The 18,622-nt window shown below is 36.3% G+C and overlaps 2 protein-coding genes across 4 annotated transcripts in view; one reads left to right on the top strand and one right to left on the bottom strand.

Moving 5' to 3' along the window:
• LOC127855464 (uncharacterized) overlaps positions 1-18,622 on the bottom strand; it is a 57,300-nt gene that overhangs the window by 20,997 nt on the left and 17,681 nt on the right. The window contains exons 5-6 of one of the 2 annotated variants that reach the window (XM_052391046.1): positions 17,959-18,095; positions 15,959-17,109 (exon numbers count right to left, since the gene is read on the bottom strand). The exons of the other annotated variant lie outside the window; for it this stretch is intronic. Of the exons in view, the coding sequence (XP_052247006.1) occupies positions 17,019-17,109; positions 17,959-18,095 (228 nt within the window). The 3' untranslated portion in view covers positions 15,959-17,018. Of the gene's footprint in view, positions 1-15,958; positions 17,110-17,958; positions 18,096-18,622 lie in introns of those variants that run through there. 2 annotated transcript variants of the gene reach the window in all.
• LOC127855465 (uncharacterized) lies at positions 4,176-15,942 on the top strand. Of its 2 annotated transcripts, XM_052391048.1 has the most exons (4): positions 4,176-4,309; positions 14,175-14,347; positions 15,354-15,412; positions 15,821-15,942. In XM_052391048.1, the coding sequence occupies exons 1-4, from the start codon at positions 4,246-4,248 to the stop codon at positions 15,840-15,842; spliced, it is 318 nt and encodes a 105-aa protein (XP_052247008.1). In that variant the 5' UTR covers positions 4,176-4,245; the 3' UTR covers positions 15,843-15,942. The 2 variants fall into 2 exon arrangements, 1 of the variants encoding a protein (XP_052247008.1); XR_008037553.1 differs by lacking the exon at positions 4,176-4,309 and adding an exon at positions 9,633-9,905 and having other exon boundaries at positions 15,354-15,942.

Here is an 18,622-nt window from a genome sequence, read left to right on the forward strand (position 1 = left end):
GGCCCAGTGCCTGGGTACGGGCCTGTTAAACAGTGTCTTTTCCCTCTAAAAGATAGGCCAGTTGTAAAACACCGAAAAATGAGATTCTTCTAATAATGGCAAAGGTTACACAACACCATTGAATATTAAGATAATTGAGTTGGTCACATGTATAGCATCCATCTGGTCTTAGTTTAAAGTGATATTATGGGCATCTAACTGTTTATAGGTGCCTATCGCAACCGTTGTTTATTTTTGGTGTTTTCGCTTCATATACACTTATATTTGTTAATGCAGCATCAACATACTAAAACAATATCCAGGAAAGAGAAAAATAATGCATTTAAATATCAACCGTACTTTCGTTTGACAACCGATCACGCATGTACAATGTGAACCTAAATTTAGTTTTAGTGCAGATTCGTTTATACGACACAAAGACACCATTTTGTTTTACGGATCATATCGGCTTACAGGACTGGGTGGGTCACGTAAGATATATAATATAAAATATATTTTTTATAAACAACTGGTAGCAAGATGAGTTGCAGATAATTGGTCAGTAACCACATTTTAACTAACTCTTTTGACCTGTTAATTGTTTTCAGCTCAATTCAACAGTGAAAAATGTCTATAATATCACTTTAATTAAAAACGTAATATACTTAAGCTGAGTGTTACTTCCTTAATATTTTTAATTTTGGAATATTCGGAAATTCTCGATTTACATTTTAAAATTAATTACACCATTATAAAGGGCTTAAAAATAAAACAAAAAATCATCGTATAATTCGATTTGTTTTTCATTAATTCAGAATCATAATAAAAACCACCGGAAGTGTCGTGGAGTTATTTTATTATAACTGTTATTAGTTTGCACATTATTTTAATTGCCGTTTATTTATATATTTATTATGTTAATTAACTTGCGAACTGAATGCGACCATGTGCTATTTGCATCGTTTATGAAAAAAAAATAACTTTCTAGTAATAGCTGTTTATAAGTACATTTCTCTAAAAAAAAGATGTTTCAGGAGGTGATGAAGGCACCTAGGAACCGATTTTGAGCCATGGGTCCTTGTACGTCCTCCTGCCCATAACAGAAAAAACGAAGGAAAAATTAGCAGTAGGGTTGCATATCTTGCTCGCGGTAGTAATGGATCATTTTTTCAAATAACGCAGCTGCTGTAAAACAAAACTAATGCTTCACTTTGTGAACTTGTTTGATTTTGACTGTGGGCTTACTCCCAGATATACATAAATAACATTACACTATTGACATGCGTCATATATTCATGTTTAATTATACATATGACGACATGTCATACAGAATTGATATAGTTTCGTTTCAGTTGTTAAGATACAAAAGTCATGACATGGATATCGCAATGTTTATTGACGTCTCGAGACTCTTCAACTGAGCATGCCATTGAGGTCAATCTCTGTTGCTCGTTTAAGACATACAGTCGTCAAAAGAATTGTTTGTATTATATTCATGTGTCGTAAGCCCTGTCAAATACAAACCCTACTCTCAATTTGTCTGTGTGTTTATACTTATAAGGATAGAAATTATTAAAGATGATGATGTTGATGAAGATTATGTTAATGTTGTTGATAATGATGATGAGGAGTTTATAGTATTTTGAGAACAGATATAATATTATTTACTCATAACTGCGAGTAAAGATTTATTCTAGTATAACATTTGTATGTGCATTATTTTATTTAAAAAATTATAACACCTCACGATGACATTTCAGATAAAGTTAACGCTAATCAAAAAGTTTGCAGCCACCACGATGAATAGAACTGTCATACCAATCTGATTGCCATTTACAAGCTTGAGACACTGTCAGATATTCTGATAATATTGAAAAAAAATGTTTTAAATTTAGTACAGTTTTATTTAGTTTACCTGCTAATTGTGGTACTTATTGTTTCTGGTTGTGCTATTTATTCTTATTGCTTTCGTGGGTGGGGATGGGGGCGGGGACGGTGGGGTGTTCTGAATAAAGTAATGGATCAATATAAACTACACGTCTTTGTTGATTTACGTTTGTATCGCAAGTAGCAAACACTCATTGCATGTGCAGTAATTTTATAATGTGTATGCATTTAGAAGTTAAATTGTTGAATACGCGATGCTCAATAGCGAGTGGACAATATTGAGCCGCGTACCATGAAAACAGGGCTTCATGCATGTGCGTAAAGTTTTGTCCCCGATTAGCCTGTGCAGTCCGAACAGGCTTTTCATGGACGTCGCCTTTCATCTAAACTGGATTTTGTTAAGAAACTATTATAAACGAAACATTCCATAAAAGCGGAGGACATAAAGTGTCCTCCCCTTTTATGGAATGTTTCGTGGATTAAGCCCTGTTTTCATACAACGCGTCTTCAATGAAGGCTATTTTAAATATGATTGGCATTTAATGAAACATATTTCCCGAATAGGTTTATATGTTATTCAATATTAATCATACAAATCAATGGAATAATAAAAAAATCAATTTAACCATAATGATTAAATTTAATTTAATGATTTTCAACATTACAATTGATAATATAACGGATGATTTATTTTCTAAGTGCGTTTACAATTTAAAGAATTCAATTATTCGAATAGCTTTCGGCTATCACAATTAAAGCCTTACACAATATATTGTTGTTAATGCATAAGCTAGAAGCAACAAAGAAAACGAAAAATGAAACAATCTTCTGTTCTTGAGTTTCATTTAGCATGCATCTTATGCTTTTTTGTATTTTGTTTATATTTTATGATAAGAACAGTTCCCAAAACTAATTACCGGTAATAACATTGGAAATTAAATTTGCGCTAGGAGTACCGGTAATTGTGTTTGTGTATTTTGTACAATATTAAAAAATGTAATCGTCATATATTCCCAAATAGGCGTTTTTGGGATTACTTTAACAAACGCTCGAGTCCCAAACGGATCATATGTAGTATACACATATATTTGTGCGTTACACGAACTATTGCATGAACGAGTCTAGAGGGCCACGATTAACGACCTCCTTTACAAAGGCGAAACATATATTAAGATGAGGTTTCCTAAATGGGTTCCTAACCAATTTATTATAAACGCATACTCTTAAAATTAAAAAAACAATGTGCAAATTTCTGAGAAAAGCGGTAAAAAATATAATTGCCCTGTAAAAAAGATGAGTGTGTCTTTCCTTATTTTTCCATGACTACTCGTATTATTCGATTTGAGTACATAGAAAAGTTTTAAATCATTGACATCCGTCGCCATAAAATATCGTCGGTATTCAAGACAAAGAGAATTTTTCGAGGACTTTTAAGTTCGTTGATTTCAGATTTAAACAAAGAGGAATTTACGTATTTAAATTCCGATATTTTGTGTCGAATTCACTGACTGGTCAACCCAAGATATCAAGGAATATTTATGTCCCACTGGTCTGGTCAACCCCAGATATCAAGGAACATTTATGTCCCACTGGTCTGGTCGACCCAAGATATCAAGGAACATTTATGTCCCACTGGTCTGGTCGACCCAAGATATCAAGGAACATTTATGTCCCACTGGTCTGGTCGACCCAAGATATCAAGGAACATTTATGTCCCACTGGTCTGGTCGACCCAAGATATCAAGGAACATTTATGTCCCACTGGTCTGGTCGACCCAAGATATCAAGGAACATTTGTCCCAAGAATGATGATGATTTTACAGTAGTACGTGGGTAAGGGTCTTAATATGTATTCCTTTTGAGCAAAGTAAGAAACCAACAACTGCTCTGCAGCCTTCGAACAGCCATTTGAGCTTCGCGATGGGTAGACTTGGTTTCATACATGTGCATACAGTGTCATACAATATTAGCCTGTGTAGTATGCACAAGCTTATCAGCGGCGCCACTTTCCGCTTTAACTGAAATTTTGTTGAGAAGAGACTTTATTTAAACGAAAAAACCCATACAAGCGTATAGGTTCGTCCCTGAATTCCTCTGCGTACGCACATGGTAATCTTGAATGACATTGTTCGCACATGCATTAAGACCAGTTTTTTTCAGAAAGTGTTATTTTTGTTACTACCAACACTCCGGTATCGTCTATTAATTATCGGTGTGCCGGGAAGCAGCAATTGCGTTATCCAATAGAACAATCTCTGTCATCGGCTATGATCGCCAGAAAAACATCCTGTCACTTTCATTCAGTCGCCCAGCTTGGGAAACGTCACACTAGGGAGTAACGTAGTGTTTTGAAGGCCGGAAATCAGGAATAGCAATATCATGGGGTTTTGGCAACAGCTCGCAACGTTGGCACTTTGTGCTTGTGTCATTGTTTCGTTCACAAGTAGGTCGTTACGTTCTGTTTTTAATTTTCATATTAATTTTACTACGAACTTTGCTATTACGAAGTTAAATCTTGTACATTTTAATGATGCAGTGTTCGGTATATTAGGAAGATCTTGTACTGACTTGTTATATGAGCTAGCTTTTATATGGTGTCTGTTTGATTCGGACCCGGGAGGTCCCGGGTTGAATCCCCACTATGGTCGGGTATTTTTTACGGCTGAGTTACATTTATTGCAATTGCTGTTTAATAATCGGGTATAAAAGATCACTGCTGTGTTCCATGACTAATTTAAGTTGTACAGAATTTATCAGAACAGTGTTTTTTGCTTGCATCAGTAACGTGCTGCAACCTCATACTGGCTAACGTGCCAAGATACGGTAATAATCACTCGCAGTATAACGAGTTGAATGGAATGTTTTACCACAAAGGTTTCTCTTTTTTATGTGTGTATTCAAAATGCTTGGTAATTGTATTTGTATATATACATGATACCATACAACAATGTTTACTGTTATTGTCAACGTTTGTTTTTAACTTTCGTTTTCGTTACGACACTAATAAACAAATTAAATTATAATTAAATTACAATACTATAACTCGTTGGAAAGGTTTGGTAAGTCGTGGGAACGACTTATTTATTCATGATAACGACAAACCTTACTTATCAGAATGATTTGGTTATATCTGGAAACGACTTATTCATGCGTGGAAACATATTCGTGGGAACGACTTAGTAACTATAATGTGGACGAGGTATCTAACTCGTGGTAACGTCATAATCAATAATTCAGATTACGCTCAGTTTGATTAAAAAACATGTATACGCTCGAATATATTCATACGTAATTGTGATAGCCTCCATGGTATTTGATGGTTAACACGACTTATTATATCGTTCCCATGAGTTACGCAATTTGCTTCTATGCGTTAGAAACTAGTAACTACGTCGTTGAAACGAGTTATTTATTCTTGGCAAATACACATGCACAGTCTGCGCCACTGTATTTTGTATTGCTGTGTATTCATATAGAAGTTAAATTGTTGAATACGCGATGCTCAATAGCGAGTGGACAATATTGAGCCGCGTACTATGAAAACAGGGCTTCATGCATGTGCGTAAAGTTTTGTCCCCGATTAGCCTGTGCAGTCCGAACAGGCTTTTCATGGACGTCGCTTTTCATGTACACTGGATTTTTGTTAAGAAACTATTAATAAACGAAACATTCCATAAAAGGGGAGAACACTCTACGCGCATGGATTAAGCCCAGTTTTCATATAACGCGGCTTCAATGAAGACTATTTTAAATATGATTGGCATTTAATGAAACATATTTTTCGAATAGGTTTATATGTTATTCAATATAAATGATACAAATCAGTGGAATATTAAAAATCAATTTTACCATATTGATTAAAATTCATTAAATGACTTTCAACATTACAATTAATAATATAACGGATGATTTATTTTCTCAGAGCGTTTAAAATTTAATAATTCAATTATTCAAATGGCTTTTGGCTACCACAAGTAAAGCCTAACACAATATATTGGTTTTTATGCATAAGCTAGAAGCAACGAAGAGAACGAAAAATGAAACACTCTTTTGTTCTTGATTTTCATTAAGCAGGCATTTTATGCTTATTTTGTATTGTGTTTAAATTTTATGATGAAAACATTTCACAAAACTAATTAATACATTTTACTATTAAATAAACGTATACAATACAAACGGTTTCAATTCAAAAGAGTTATTCTTGCTTAATTTGTTTTCTCAAAAAATGATTTATTATTTTAGTGTTTGTTATATTTTACGTGTTAATTTAAACTTAATATTATTTTTAAGTGTATGTTACTTGAAAGTGATTGAAACATTAAACGTGTGTTTTTGTCACTTGGAACTAAAATATTTGAAAACCTTAGATGACATGGAACATAGCATCTAAACTGTTTAACGTTTTTCTTAGTCAGAAGTCTAGTTTTGATTGAATGCATTAAACTCATATATTCTTTTTTTTTATCAATGACATTCATTTGTTTCTTAAATTACAGAACAGAACAACTCTTTATTTAAACCCAAGTATACAAGGTCAATTGCAATTTGGCAAACTATGAACAAGTCCTGTTAACAGGTGAAAAGACTTGGCTAATCTCAAACTTTGCCAAGTATTCATTACAAAACATATACGTTTAAATAAACATAAACCTCACAGGAAACATAAAAGAGCCAGTAACTTTGTAAGTACATACATGAGGACCTGAACATTACTTTTAGAAATCGCCTATTTTTACATATATATGCGAGAGAACATGGCAAAATCTTAGCCCTACAGTTTTCAACATAATGTGTCCTTATGATCAACTTTGTAAATACGTCACAGCTTTATCAATATTTTAAATTTATCTGTTCTTCACCAACCGTACTTATTATTTTAATACGTCATGATTATATAAGAGTATTCTCTAGTTGACATTCATAAACAGATATAATAAAATAATTATTTATTTTATATTAAATACAAATCGTCTACCAACAGTTTAAATTGATAGTGATTCTTTTTAAAAACACATTTTAAATGTTGTGAGTGATGAATATTTTATAATGGTGAATGGAGTGGAAATCAGTAAAATACAAGTGAAGTGAACGAATAATAGAATGTATTGGTTTACGCAGAATTTAAGTGATGAATGTCACGAAAATAGATTGTTGACATGTTGAATGATGGTATTTCACGTCTGCTGATATGATAATGTGTATGTTGGCCATAAAATGTAGTGGAATTGCATTTATCAGTCTGAAATCCCTATAACACAACCGATATGTCTGTAATCCAAACCGCTGTAGCGTCACTTATTCGCGCCTTTTACCCGTATAATCTTCTGTGGGTTGAACAAGTTAAAAAGACTTAATTCGAACACTGAATAGCAAACATGTTCTAGGACAATAACGCCATTGACGAGTTTAAAAAGTTTTGCGCTAAAAGCCACATCGTTCTCTCAACCATGTGGATAGATAACCAGACATAAGTGTGGTCACATCTATCGCCAAACAAACTAATTTATTCAAAGAATGATGTAATTCGGGAATTTATATGTGTTTATGCTTCGTATATAATGCTTTAGTGTTTTTCCTTCCCAAATTATGTCCATGACCTATCAAACCTCTGTAGTGTAACTCTGGTATTGTGGCATCGCGGATTGTGTTTATAGAGTAATTTAAATTGAGGAGATGAAGTAAACAATTAAAAAATGATTAACACATGTCCATGGATATGGAGATGTATAATTATTCTCGTTCTCCAGAAAAGACGGGCCGCTAAATGTTAAAACCAAGAAAATCTAAGAAAGGTCAACGATACCATTATTAATACTTCGCACTGTATAAAGTAAACGTAAACTCCATAAACATTATCATAAGACTAATTCCTGTCACCGTCAAGCCGCTTAGTATTACATGATATAGGAGATACTTCAAACAAAACACTAGTTAAATGTTTAAATCTCGCATGAGATCGTCTACCAGAAAAAAAGTCGCGTAATTGACCATACATCAAGCATAACAACTTGGCATTTATAACGTTAATAAAATATTCATATATTAAATACCACCACGGTCAGCACAGAAAAAGTCATTAATTCATTTGAGATTCGCTCTTGAAAAACTGGGATTTATGCATGTGCGTAAAGTGTTGTCCCTGATAAGCCTGTGCAGTCCGCACAGAGACGACACTTTCCGCCTTAATGTAATTTTTCGTTTAAAGACAGTCTCTTCTTAGCCAAAATCCAGTTAAGGCCGAAAAGGTCGTCCTGATTTAGCCTGCTTGGATTGCACAGGGTAATCTGGGATGACACTTTACGCACATGCAATATGGTTGGATTGCACAGGATAATCTGGGATGACACTTTACGCACATGCAATATGGTTGGATTGCACAGGATAATCTGGGATGACACTTTACGCACATGCAATATGGTTGGATTGCACAGGATAATCTGGGATGACACTTTACGCACATGCAATATGGTAAGTTTTCCCAGACAGAGACTAAAAACGTAAGAGTTTATTCCCCCCAGATGGATTGACCGATTATTTAGGTGTTCAGTAGCCTTTTGTGTTCTTACAGGTCTATAGTTGGTCAATTGTGCTTGGGTAATGACCGTTTCAATTCTGTGCGTAAATTAAATGATATACAATGTATGTTCAATTCACTGCTCTCCATAACAACTAGGAATGGAAAAGAGCATCGCTCTTCGAAAACGGAGTTTAATGCATATGCGTAAACTGACGAACCATATAAGCCTATAAGCCTAGTCCGTACAAGGTAATCAGAAACGACACTTTCCGCTTTCATGGATTTTTTTTCAACTAGAGGTAGTATCTTCTAAACAAAAATCTAGTTTAGGCGGACCGTGTCGTCCCCGAATAGCGTTTGCTGACTGCACAAGCTAATCTGGGACGACACTTTTCGTACATGCATGAAGCCCAGTTTCCACTAACAAAACTAATTTAGTGAAGGTTTATTATAATGGGATTATAATCAGATGGGTTGACGTAAACTTAAGGTGTTAGTAGCCTTTTGGTTTCACATTTTTATATTTTGTAAGTTGTAATATATTAAATATGCCCCAAACAATGTGCTTTATTTATGTTAGCATCGTTCTAGAATAAAAACTAAAAGGGGAATCGCGTATTCCATTTGAATGCACTATTCGTGTCATATTGGCACACACTCATTTTATATAAAAAAATGCCGATACTTTGCCATTTCAGTTTTCATCAATTTTGCATAATTTGTCATTAAGGGAATAACGGATACTAAAATATCAACAGTCAATCAATCAATGAGCTGTTAATCGGATTTCACCAAACCGATACACATCCATCAAATATGCAGTATATATGAGCCTCACGCTGGGCAAGCGGAGTTTCATGCATGTGCGTAAAGTGTGGTCAATGATAACAACACCGCTTTTAATAAAACGCTGTTTAACCCATTTATGCCTAGCGTCTAGAAAAAAGGCCTTGGAAAACAGCGTAGACCCAGATGCGACGCCGCATGATGCGGCGTCTCATCAGGGTCTGCGCTGTTTGCTTAAAGGAATTTCTGTAAGAAATATTTTAAATGAAGAAATAATTATACTAGACATCCCTTATTTTGGAAATAAATTTATCCAATTTAGAAGGATGGGAGAGTCCATTAGGCATAAATGGGCTAAATCTGAATAAGAATAAGTCCAGAATGAGAAACTCAACAGCCTTTACAACACATTGACACATGTTACGACTTAACTTTTATCAAATATGACGGGCACATCTCTGTGAATACTTGACACTCGCTGAAAGGTTGCAAAGATACGACAATTACTGGAATGGACGTTGGATTGAAGCATTCATTATCATTCAATGTGAAACTTTTTGTAAAGAAGATCACCATTAAATTACTGGAGTAAATATGTGACATTTTGATTACGCACTTGACTGCCTCTATTCAGATTACTGGAACTTACTTTCGATTAGGATTAAAGCCGTCTGCGAAAATACACATAACATATACGCTTAACTCATGGAAATGCGAATCAATTAAATTTTCAAACGTAATTTAATTTAAAAGCGTGTTGTTTGCGAATAAAAAACGGGATATTACTATTTTCATATACGTTTTGAATGGGAATAATACTTTCATAACGACAGTTTTGCAAATTTCTTAAGTGCACTGTTTGTTTGTTGGGTGAAAATTCTGCAGACAGTATTCAAAAATATGATGTAGCAGTTAATGTGCTAACGTCACTTTTTAACTTTTTTTTTCTCGACAGAGAGTCTATAATACTCGACGGTGCTTTAACATCATTCCACTATGTACAAAAAGCGGATTGTTGAGAGTGCGTTTGGTTAACCGTTAAATCGTTCGCACATTGCATTTGGCGCTCCATTTAATGATTGGCAATTGAATAGCGTGCAAATAAAATTAAATTAAACCATTGCTCCCGAGAGACATTTTCCGCAATTAATAATGGGTTGATGAAATATTTATTTAAAAAAAACAATGTGCGAATACAAACAACACCATGGATCAGGTTTCTTATTCCCGACGCAGTTTTAATTTTAATAAAATACCCAATTAAATCAAACGTACAATATTGTGAAAGCAATCGTGAAGTTGAATGACTAAAACAATATATTACCGATTCTAGGGGCAAGAGCACTATATTTAATCAAAGCGCTGTAGGCACTGAAGGCCTGTGGCTAGATTTAGTGTGCCGTTAAATGCATTTAGGATGATTTGTCCTAATTTCTCCCTTTGTCCGAATTTAAACGGATTGACCCTAGCGGTTGAGTGCAGAAGCTCAGAGACTGTAAGAAAAGACAATATTTGTCTATATACTACAACGGCGAGAGCCGGGATGATTTGTAGATTTATTTTAACGCGGTCACACTATTTCCCGGTGCCGCCCGGTTGAAGCCGGTCAACAGCCCGGCAGAGTCCCGGCCAACCCGGACTGGCTACGGTTTATCTCGGTGAAGCCGCGGCAGAGCCCTGGTGAAAACCGGTAGTGCCCCGGTTGAGCCCCGGTGAAAGCCGTCAGCGTCCCGGCAGAGCCCCGGTTGTCGCCGGTAGTGCCCCGGTTCAGCCCCGGTGAAAGCCGGCAGCGTCCCGGCAGAGCCTCGGTATACCGTAACACCGCCGGCATTCACCGGGGCTATACCGGCATCAGACCCCGGCAGAGCTACGGCAACGCTTCGGTTTCACCCCGGTCGTCGACGGTAATGTCCCGGCGGAGCCCCGGTGAATGCCGGCGGCGTCCAGGCATAGCGCCGGTTTACTTATGTACCGTAACTATACCGGAACTCTACCTGCTTTCACCGGGGCTCTATCTGGGCGTTGCCGTAGCTCTGCCGGGGTCTGTATCGGCCCCGATGAAGCTACGGTGCCGTCACGGTTTTTCCCGGTGCAGTCCCGGTTGTTCCCGGTGCCGCGCCGGTCGTTGCCGGTCCTTCCCGGTTTCCCCGGTTTATCCAGGTCGTCCCCGTTGAGGCCCCGGTTCATCCCGGTATAGCCCCGGTTCATCCCGGTAGATCCCGGATCACGCACCGATGCTCCGCCGGCATCATAGTGAGACTGGGCCTTTACCCTGATAAAGAACGGTGTACAGATTTTTATGTGTCTCACGTAGAACTTTTCGCGCTCGATTTGCGCGCTCGATCTGCGCAGTGAAATGCCGTATCCGGTAACTTTGTATATTTCCGAGAATGATCATGAATATTTGTTGTTGTTTTTTCATTTTCTTTTTTCTCGAATGTCTCGTTAACGCAAAATAAAATAACAATATTTTAAAATATGTTTATAAATACCAAATATAATGTCTTCAAAAAATGTCTCAGAAAAAAAATCTTCATACTGTCTCCGTAGACACTCGTATCTTTTCGGCCTAGACCGTCAAGTCAAGAACTTATTCTCGCATGAATATGCAAACAATAAAAACTATGTCGTAGCCAATGCTTAGCAATTTTGCTTCAATAATATTTTTTTACAATTTTTATGACACGGTCATGTTATATAGTGATGTTCTGTATTTACAAGGCGGATTATTGAGATCTGCGAAGAACTACTTTTATTGCGCATGAATTAAGGGGTTAATCGGAGTTTTGGGAATTCGGTTTTTGGCAGCCAGCCAATTCGGATAAGCTCAGAAATTTGTATCATTACACTGGAAAAATGCAATAATGTTCGTGTCAGAGTCATCTTGAGCTGAAATTCATAATAGTTTTCGCAGCATTGTATTCAACTGCGATTAAATTCAGTCTTGGAGGTCCTGGCCAAATTTTAAACACGTTTAAAATCTGGCCGCGATTTTTCGGGAGCTTACGAGTTGCAGGAATCACTTACGACCGGCCTACGACTAGCTACGAATGAGTTAGGACCTTCGCCGATTGAGCTACGAATGTCCCCGACCTCAAAATATTGGAAATCGAGACAAATCGTGGGGAATCGGGTCTTAATGGAATACCTCTATTAAGCCCGCTTTAGAGACCGTGTCTTAGGTTTTATCATGAAACGAATGACATAATAAGGCAAGCAGCATTGCTCCATGCATACATCATTGGACACTTTTCGTATACGTCGTCATGAAAAGACATCATAATTATTATTAATATTTGATCACACTTCGATAACAGATCATACCAAAATGTAGAGTTTCATTTTATTGCCATGATACAGTGCAATACTCTATAAACAAACAAAACACAAAAGCAAAATATTATGTTTGGTCATTGGCAACAGCAGGTAGCAAATAAATCCCTACATAAGAACATGTTTCTTTCACAACATGATGCTTCATGCGATTTATGTCGTGCCATGTCGTCGCGTTAATTTTTGTCTGAGTTATTATAATTCATAATTAAGCCGTGCTCTATGAAAAGGGGTTTAATGCATGAGCGTAAAGTGTCGTCCCAGATTAGCCTTCACAGTCCGCACAGGCTAATCAGGGACAACACTTTCCGCTTCAATGATTTTTTTCGTTAAAAGAAAGTCTCTTCTTAGCAAAAATCCAGTTTAGGCGGAAAGTGGTGTCCCTGATTAGCCTGTGCGGACCAATGAAGCCTAATGTGTCTGTTTTTCGATTTGCCCTTTTATTACATATAAGCAAGTGTCACTTCACACTCAGAACAATCAATCAATTTAATAATGCAAAATACGCATAATTGATAGGCACATTTAATTGTATATTGTTATCAGATTTTTATGGTTCTTGTTGCCTTGTGTGATATTGAAAAAGCGCGTTTTACCATTTTACCACATGAATGTCAAATCATTCGACCTTTATAGAATTGTTTGTACAATCTGCAACATCTAAACTGTGCTCGTTTTATATTAATTTATTTCGGCGTTTCATTTTAATCCTATCTTTATATTATATTTTAACAGTAAAGTTGCATTTGTATGCGCACTAAAAATATGTTAACTAAACTTCTGTCATTTTTGTTATTGAAGGGTTGTAGTTATAAAATCAATATATATTTTTTCCGTTTTGCCTCGTGATTTGTAAAAAAAAATGCAACTACGACTTTCAGTAAACAGTCATAGCGTCTTCAAAATGATAGTTCTTAATTTTAATATTAAAAATGGTACTTCACAATTCACCGCCGACATACCTTATTTCCAAAGGAAAGTTACAACAATAGTAAATGCGTCCGACGTTGCGTGTTCTTGTGAATGCCTTTATCCCACTTATTAAGAACGGTGATTAGAATAATGTAATACTATTCATTTAACAAATGTTCTGTTCATGCAGACCTTTCGTTATAAGATTGATGTGAGGTTGACAGATAAATACTATATTGCCGAGTTATATGACTGCCATTCCAGCATAGCTAACAAGCATGCAATGATACGTTGTGCCGGTCCTTAACTTAGTTAAGAGTCTAGGTAGTTTTCAATCGACTTTGTTAAATTCGTAAATGTTCATTACATAACTTGTTAAGTTTGCGATGATTGTTTCTATAAAAGATCATATTTGTTAAATAAAATACTTTAATAAATAACATTTCAAAAAAGAAATCAGGAAGATTTATGCGTGATATCTCACGTTTTTGTTTAAATGGCGAATAATAAAAATAAAATGTTAAACAAAACGCATAGCCGATCTTTATTCGCTCATTTTTAATTTGGCGATTTTATTAAAAGAAAATGAAATTTCATTTTGAACATATCTTTATCCTTGTTAAAGGCGTTCACGGATGAAACCGATACACGTTCATGTTGCAAACTATTTGATCACACTTATAATGGAGATCACGTGGTATGATTTTCCGCGCTATTCACTATAGCAGACTAAATATGTCGCCTATGTTCCCTGTTAAAGTGCTACCGAGCGCCAACGCGGGCATATACGACGACGATGACCTTGCCAGCTACCTGTCTCAGTCACAGGGTGACGACATCCGGTATCAGGGGGACTTCCGGGACAAGCGTGGCATGTGCCGCCCGGGATTCACCTACCAGGCCATACTGAGGGACTGCGTTCCCTCCCTCGGGGTAGAGCAAATAACAACACGTTGCAATAAAAATGAGCCAAGCTTTAAGAAAACGGGACTTATTTTATGTGTATAGAGTGTCGTCCCATATTAGCTTATCCAGTTCGCAAATGCTAATCAGGGACGTCATTTTTCCCTGTTATGATCATTTTTGTTTTAACTACAGCTCTTCTTAGTGAAAATTCAATTAAGGTGGAAAGTCTCATCCCTGATTAGCCTGTGCGGACTGCATTCATAAAGTCCCGTTTTCACAGAGCAAGGCTCACTGTTAATGCGATATGGAATGATTGTCATGGTACAAACAAGCGCATGGCGAGGAGGTTTTAATTAGATGTAATCCTTTCCTAAATAGAAAAAGCTTAATTCAACAACTGAATAGTCAGTCAATTATATTTTCTTTACATCTTTGAATATCATCCTCATTCTGTGAAAACTGGGCGTTACGCATGCGCGTAAACTGTCGTCCCAGATTAGCTTTTGCTACATGCACATGCTAATCAAGGACGACAATTACTGCATTAATGGTCTTTTTCGTTTAGTCACTTCTAAGCAAAAATCCAGTCTAGACGTATTTCGTCCCTGATTAAGCTGTACTTATCTGGTGCGACACTTTACGTACATGCATTTAGTCGCGCTTTTCCAGAGCGACACTCAAATGTTTATTCAATATGAAATATTGTCAATGCACACATGAGCGCATTACGAAAAGTAAAAGTTTCATTAAGCAGCAATGTTTACTTAAAATTTGCGTAAATTGTCGTTCAAGATTAGCCTGTGTTGTTTTCACAGGACCATTAGGTACGACACTTTTATGCAATATACGGTTTAGTCTTTTCTAAATTAACATCAAGTCTAGGTGGAAAGTGTCGTCCATAATAAGCCTGTGTAGAGTTTTTTCCGGAGCGATGCTCATATTCATGTGAAGAGTTAACAGAATTAGCCCCAGACTGTGTCAGCGTTTCCATACAGAATTAGCCCCAGACTGTGTTAGCGTTTCCATTTTTCAGGCGCTTCGAGACAGGAATCGTACCGGTAGAGGCAGACGTGGTCTGATGTCATGGTATAGGTAACCTACTGTTCTGACGTCATTGTTCAAGTAGACATCCGGTGCAAGAAGGTCACCACGTGGTCATCATGATTGTGTTTGTATCACGTGTGTATCTCGTGCAGTTATTAAGCACTTACATAATGTGACCATATTGAATCGAACATCGACATGTAATTGATTTTTTATCGTTCGTTCCTTTAGTGCCTGTTTTTGAAACATGCTTACTTTTGAGGAACAACAACTTTTCATCAGGTTGTGAATTTAATAAGAATTGTCGAACGTTATTAATTGAATCTGCTTTAGTTTTAGTCACATATGATAAAAATAGGTATTCACCCTTTTCTCGATCGCGTTTTAGCTAATGTTTTAGCTAGTGCATGTCTTTTAAATGTGAAGAAACACGAGCAGCTTTCTCTTTATTTGTAGACTACACTCGTTGACACTCTGACTTATGTATCTTATTACATATTTCACGAACCCACACATGCAACTGTGTTTTTACATACGTATAAATACACGTGTACACTTAAAGTAATCGACATTAAATACTTTAGCAGCAAAAACTGATTTTTATCAAATATATTTTAACGACTTTAAGTATTTTCACAATACATGTACTGTATTTCAGAACCTGTTTTTATAATGCATTAAATCAAAACAAAAATGTTGCCTTTGTAACTTATTATATTACTTACAAGTATGGATTTTTAAGAAGTCATATGTAATAAAAAGAACAAGACATTCGTCCTGAGCATAACATGAATATTTTAATATACATCCAAACAATTTTCACAAACCGAGCCGACAAAAAGATGTCATCTTACCTTGAGATATGAAGCGAAAGTATAAAATTAAAACATGTGAGTCGTGTTCTGTGAAAATTGGGCAAAATGCATGTGCGTTAAGTGTCGTCCCAGATTAGCCTGTGCAGTCCGCACAGGCTAATCAGGGACGACACTTTACGCCTTAACTGGATTTTCGTGTAAAAGAGACTTCCTTTTAACGAAAAATACCATAAAAGCGGAAAGTGTCGTCCCTGATTAGCCTGTGCGGACTACACAGGCTAATCTGGGACGACACTTTACGCATATGCATTATGTCCAGTTTTCTCAGAATGCGACTTATATTGTACTGATTCAAATGACATATTATCGAATGAATGAGAATTCATGTATTGGTGACTGTAGACCAGTTTTAATGTCAATATAAAAATACAGTCTTCCTTAAGTTATTTAAAAATGTAACATAATGTTTTTAAAATATTATGTTCAATATTAGAAAAAAATACACGTTCTTCCTAAAGTATTGACTATAAATACAATAAACTCTGAATAAAAATAAAATTTAGATCATATGAAAAATATACGTAGTTGTATATAACATATAGAAATCATAAGTTTATGGTGATATTTAAGAGGCTATTACATGAATCATGCATCATTCATAATAATAAAGTGATGAAATACAGATGAAATAGACGAGCAATTTGGATATAACTCATACTGTCCATTTTAAACACTTATTTAACATAATTGCGAACAGTTTGAGACCCATAAACACAACTTTTATCGGCATAAAGTGTCATAGGCTGATATTGTTGTTGTTTAATCCTTGCCCGCCCTCGCTACAGCTCATCGTAGACTTTCTTGGCCATCAGTCTCCTCAGCTTGACTGCCAAGATAATGGAGACCACCAGGAGAAGTCCCAAAACAACTCTAAAATAGAAATGAGCCACGCTCTGGGTAAACACGGGGCTTCATACGGTACATGTGCTTAAAGTGCCCCAGATTGGGCGGTGCATCCCGCACAGTCTAAATATGGACGACACTTTCCGCCTTTATAGAATTTTTCGTTTAAAGGATCTCCCTTAAAATCCAGTCGAGGCGGAAAGTAACATCCATAATAAGCCTGTGCTGACTGCACAAGTATTTTGGGACGACACTTTACGCACATGTATTATTCCCGGTTTCCAGGGAGCTAGGCTCAAAAACAATACAAAATGATACGGTTCTTACAATGCGAAACAATGCACAATCTTATTATTAAAATTATAGGCCACTAAATGAAATTTGGTGTACTTTAGAGTACAAAGGTTTCATACTTAGCCCGTTTTAATTCTGCCTTTTACATTGCGATACCAAAATGTTGATATTGAAATCGTATACACTAACTTTAATATCTGACAATCCTTTATGTCATAAATGTGATCATTGCACAAAGGAAAGACAACAGCAAATCAACTATGCAACAAATGCGAAACAATCACATAAATAACTAAGTGCATATATGAGCCTCGCTCTGGTAAAACGGGGCTAAATGCATGAGCATAAAGTGTCGCCCTAGATAAGCCTGTGCAGATTATTAATCAGGGACGACACTTTCCGCCTCAACTGGATTTTCGTTTAGAAGAGATCAACTTTTAACGAAAAATATCAGAGACGCGGATAGTTTCGTCCCTGCTTAGCGTTTCTGGACTACACAAGCTAAACCGAGACGACAATTTATGCACATGCAATAAGCCCTATTTACACAGAGCGCTACGTATATGTGTCTACTCAACGTACGAGACGCCGATAAGTGCATCCTTAAGACCGGAAGTTCCGGCACAGGCCGGGCATCCTGTGGTGGGTTCAATTGTCGTGGGTACAGAGGTCAGCGGGGTCCCCTGGGGACAACACAGCGGACTACGCAGCTCAAAATACTGCCATGTGGAAAGGGAAAACGTTGCTAATACTAAATTTAACATGTTAAAAAATATTACTTGTAATAAGTTCTAAAATAAATGTTACCAGTATAAAGTAGTATACACGGTAGATCAAAAGCAGAAATTTTAACGAAACCGTATTAACAAATGCATATTTATTGTGCATATAAGTACTATGGTACGTATAAAATTCAATAATAAAGTAACAGATATATCGTAATGGAATCAAAGTGAAAGCTATTCGCTTGTAAAGTTTCAATTTATAACGTATGTGTATACAAATGCGGATATAATGTTAAAAATAGTTAGATCTATGTTCTCATTTATGGTTCACCGTCAATCGACACTGTCCATAAGGAAAGCAGGCATATCTGTACACGAACAACTATTGGAGATATCGAACACAATAGCAAACCAATGAATTGTGCAGGGCATCAATGTAAATTCGTTCACAATGTTTTAAATCGTGTCTTCTGTTTCATATATACTTTTTGATTTCTTGGATTTACATTTATCTTTTGTAA

This window comes from Dreissena polymorpha, chromosome 13 (genome assembly GCF_020536995.1).
Source record: "Dreissena polymorpha isolate Duluth1 chromosome 13, UMN_Dpol_1.0, whole genome shotgun sequence".
In the NCBI taxonomy this organism is placed as follows: Eukaryota; Metazoa; Mollusca; class Bivalvia; order Myida; family Dreissenidae; genus Dreissena; species Dreissena polymorpha.

What these genes read in the sequence shown, in the direction of transcription:
- LOC127855465 (XM_052391048.1), top strand. Translation starts at nt 4,246, where the DNA reads ATGGGGTTTTGGCAACAGCTCGCAACGTTGGCACTTTGTGCTTGTGTC. An exon ending in TGTCATTGTTTCGTTCACAA is followed by an intron (nt 4,310 to 14,174) that starts GTAGGTCGTTAC and finishes TCCCTGTTAAAG; the next exon opens with TGCTACCGAGCGCCAACGCG. An exon ending in ACTGCGTTCCCTCCCTCGGG is followed by an intron (nt 14,348 to 15,353) that starts GTAGAGCAAATA and finishes TCCATTTTTCAG; the next exon opens with GCGCTTCGAGACAGGAATCG.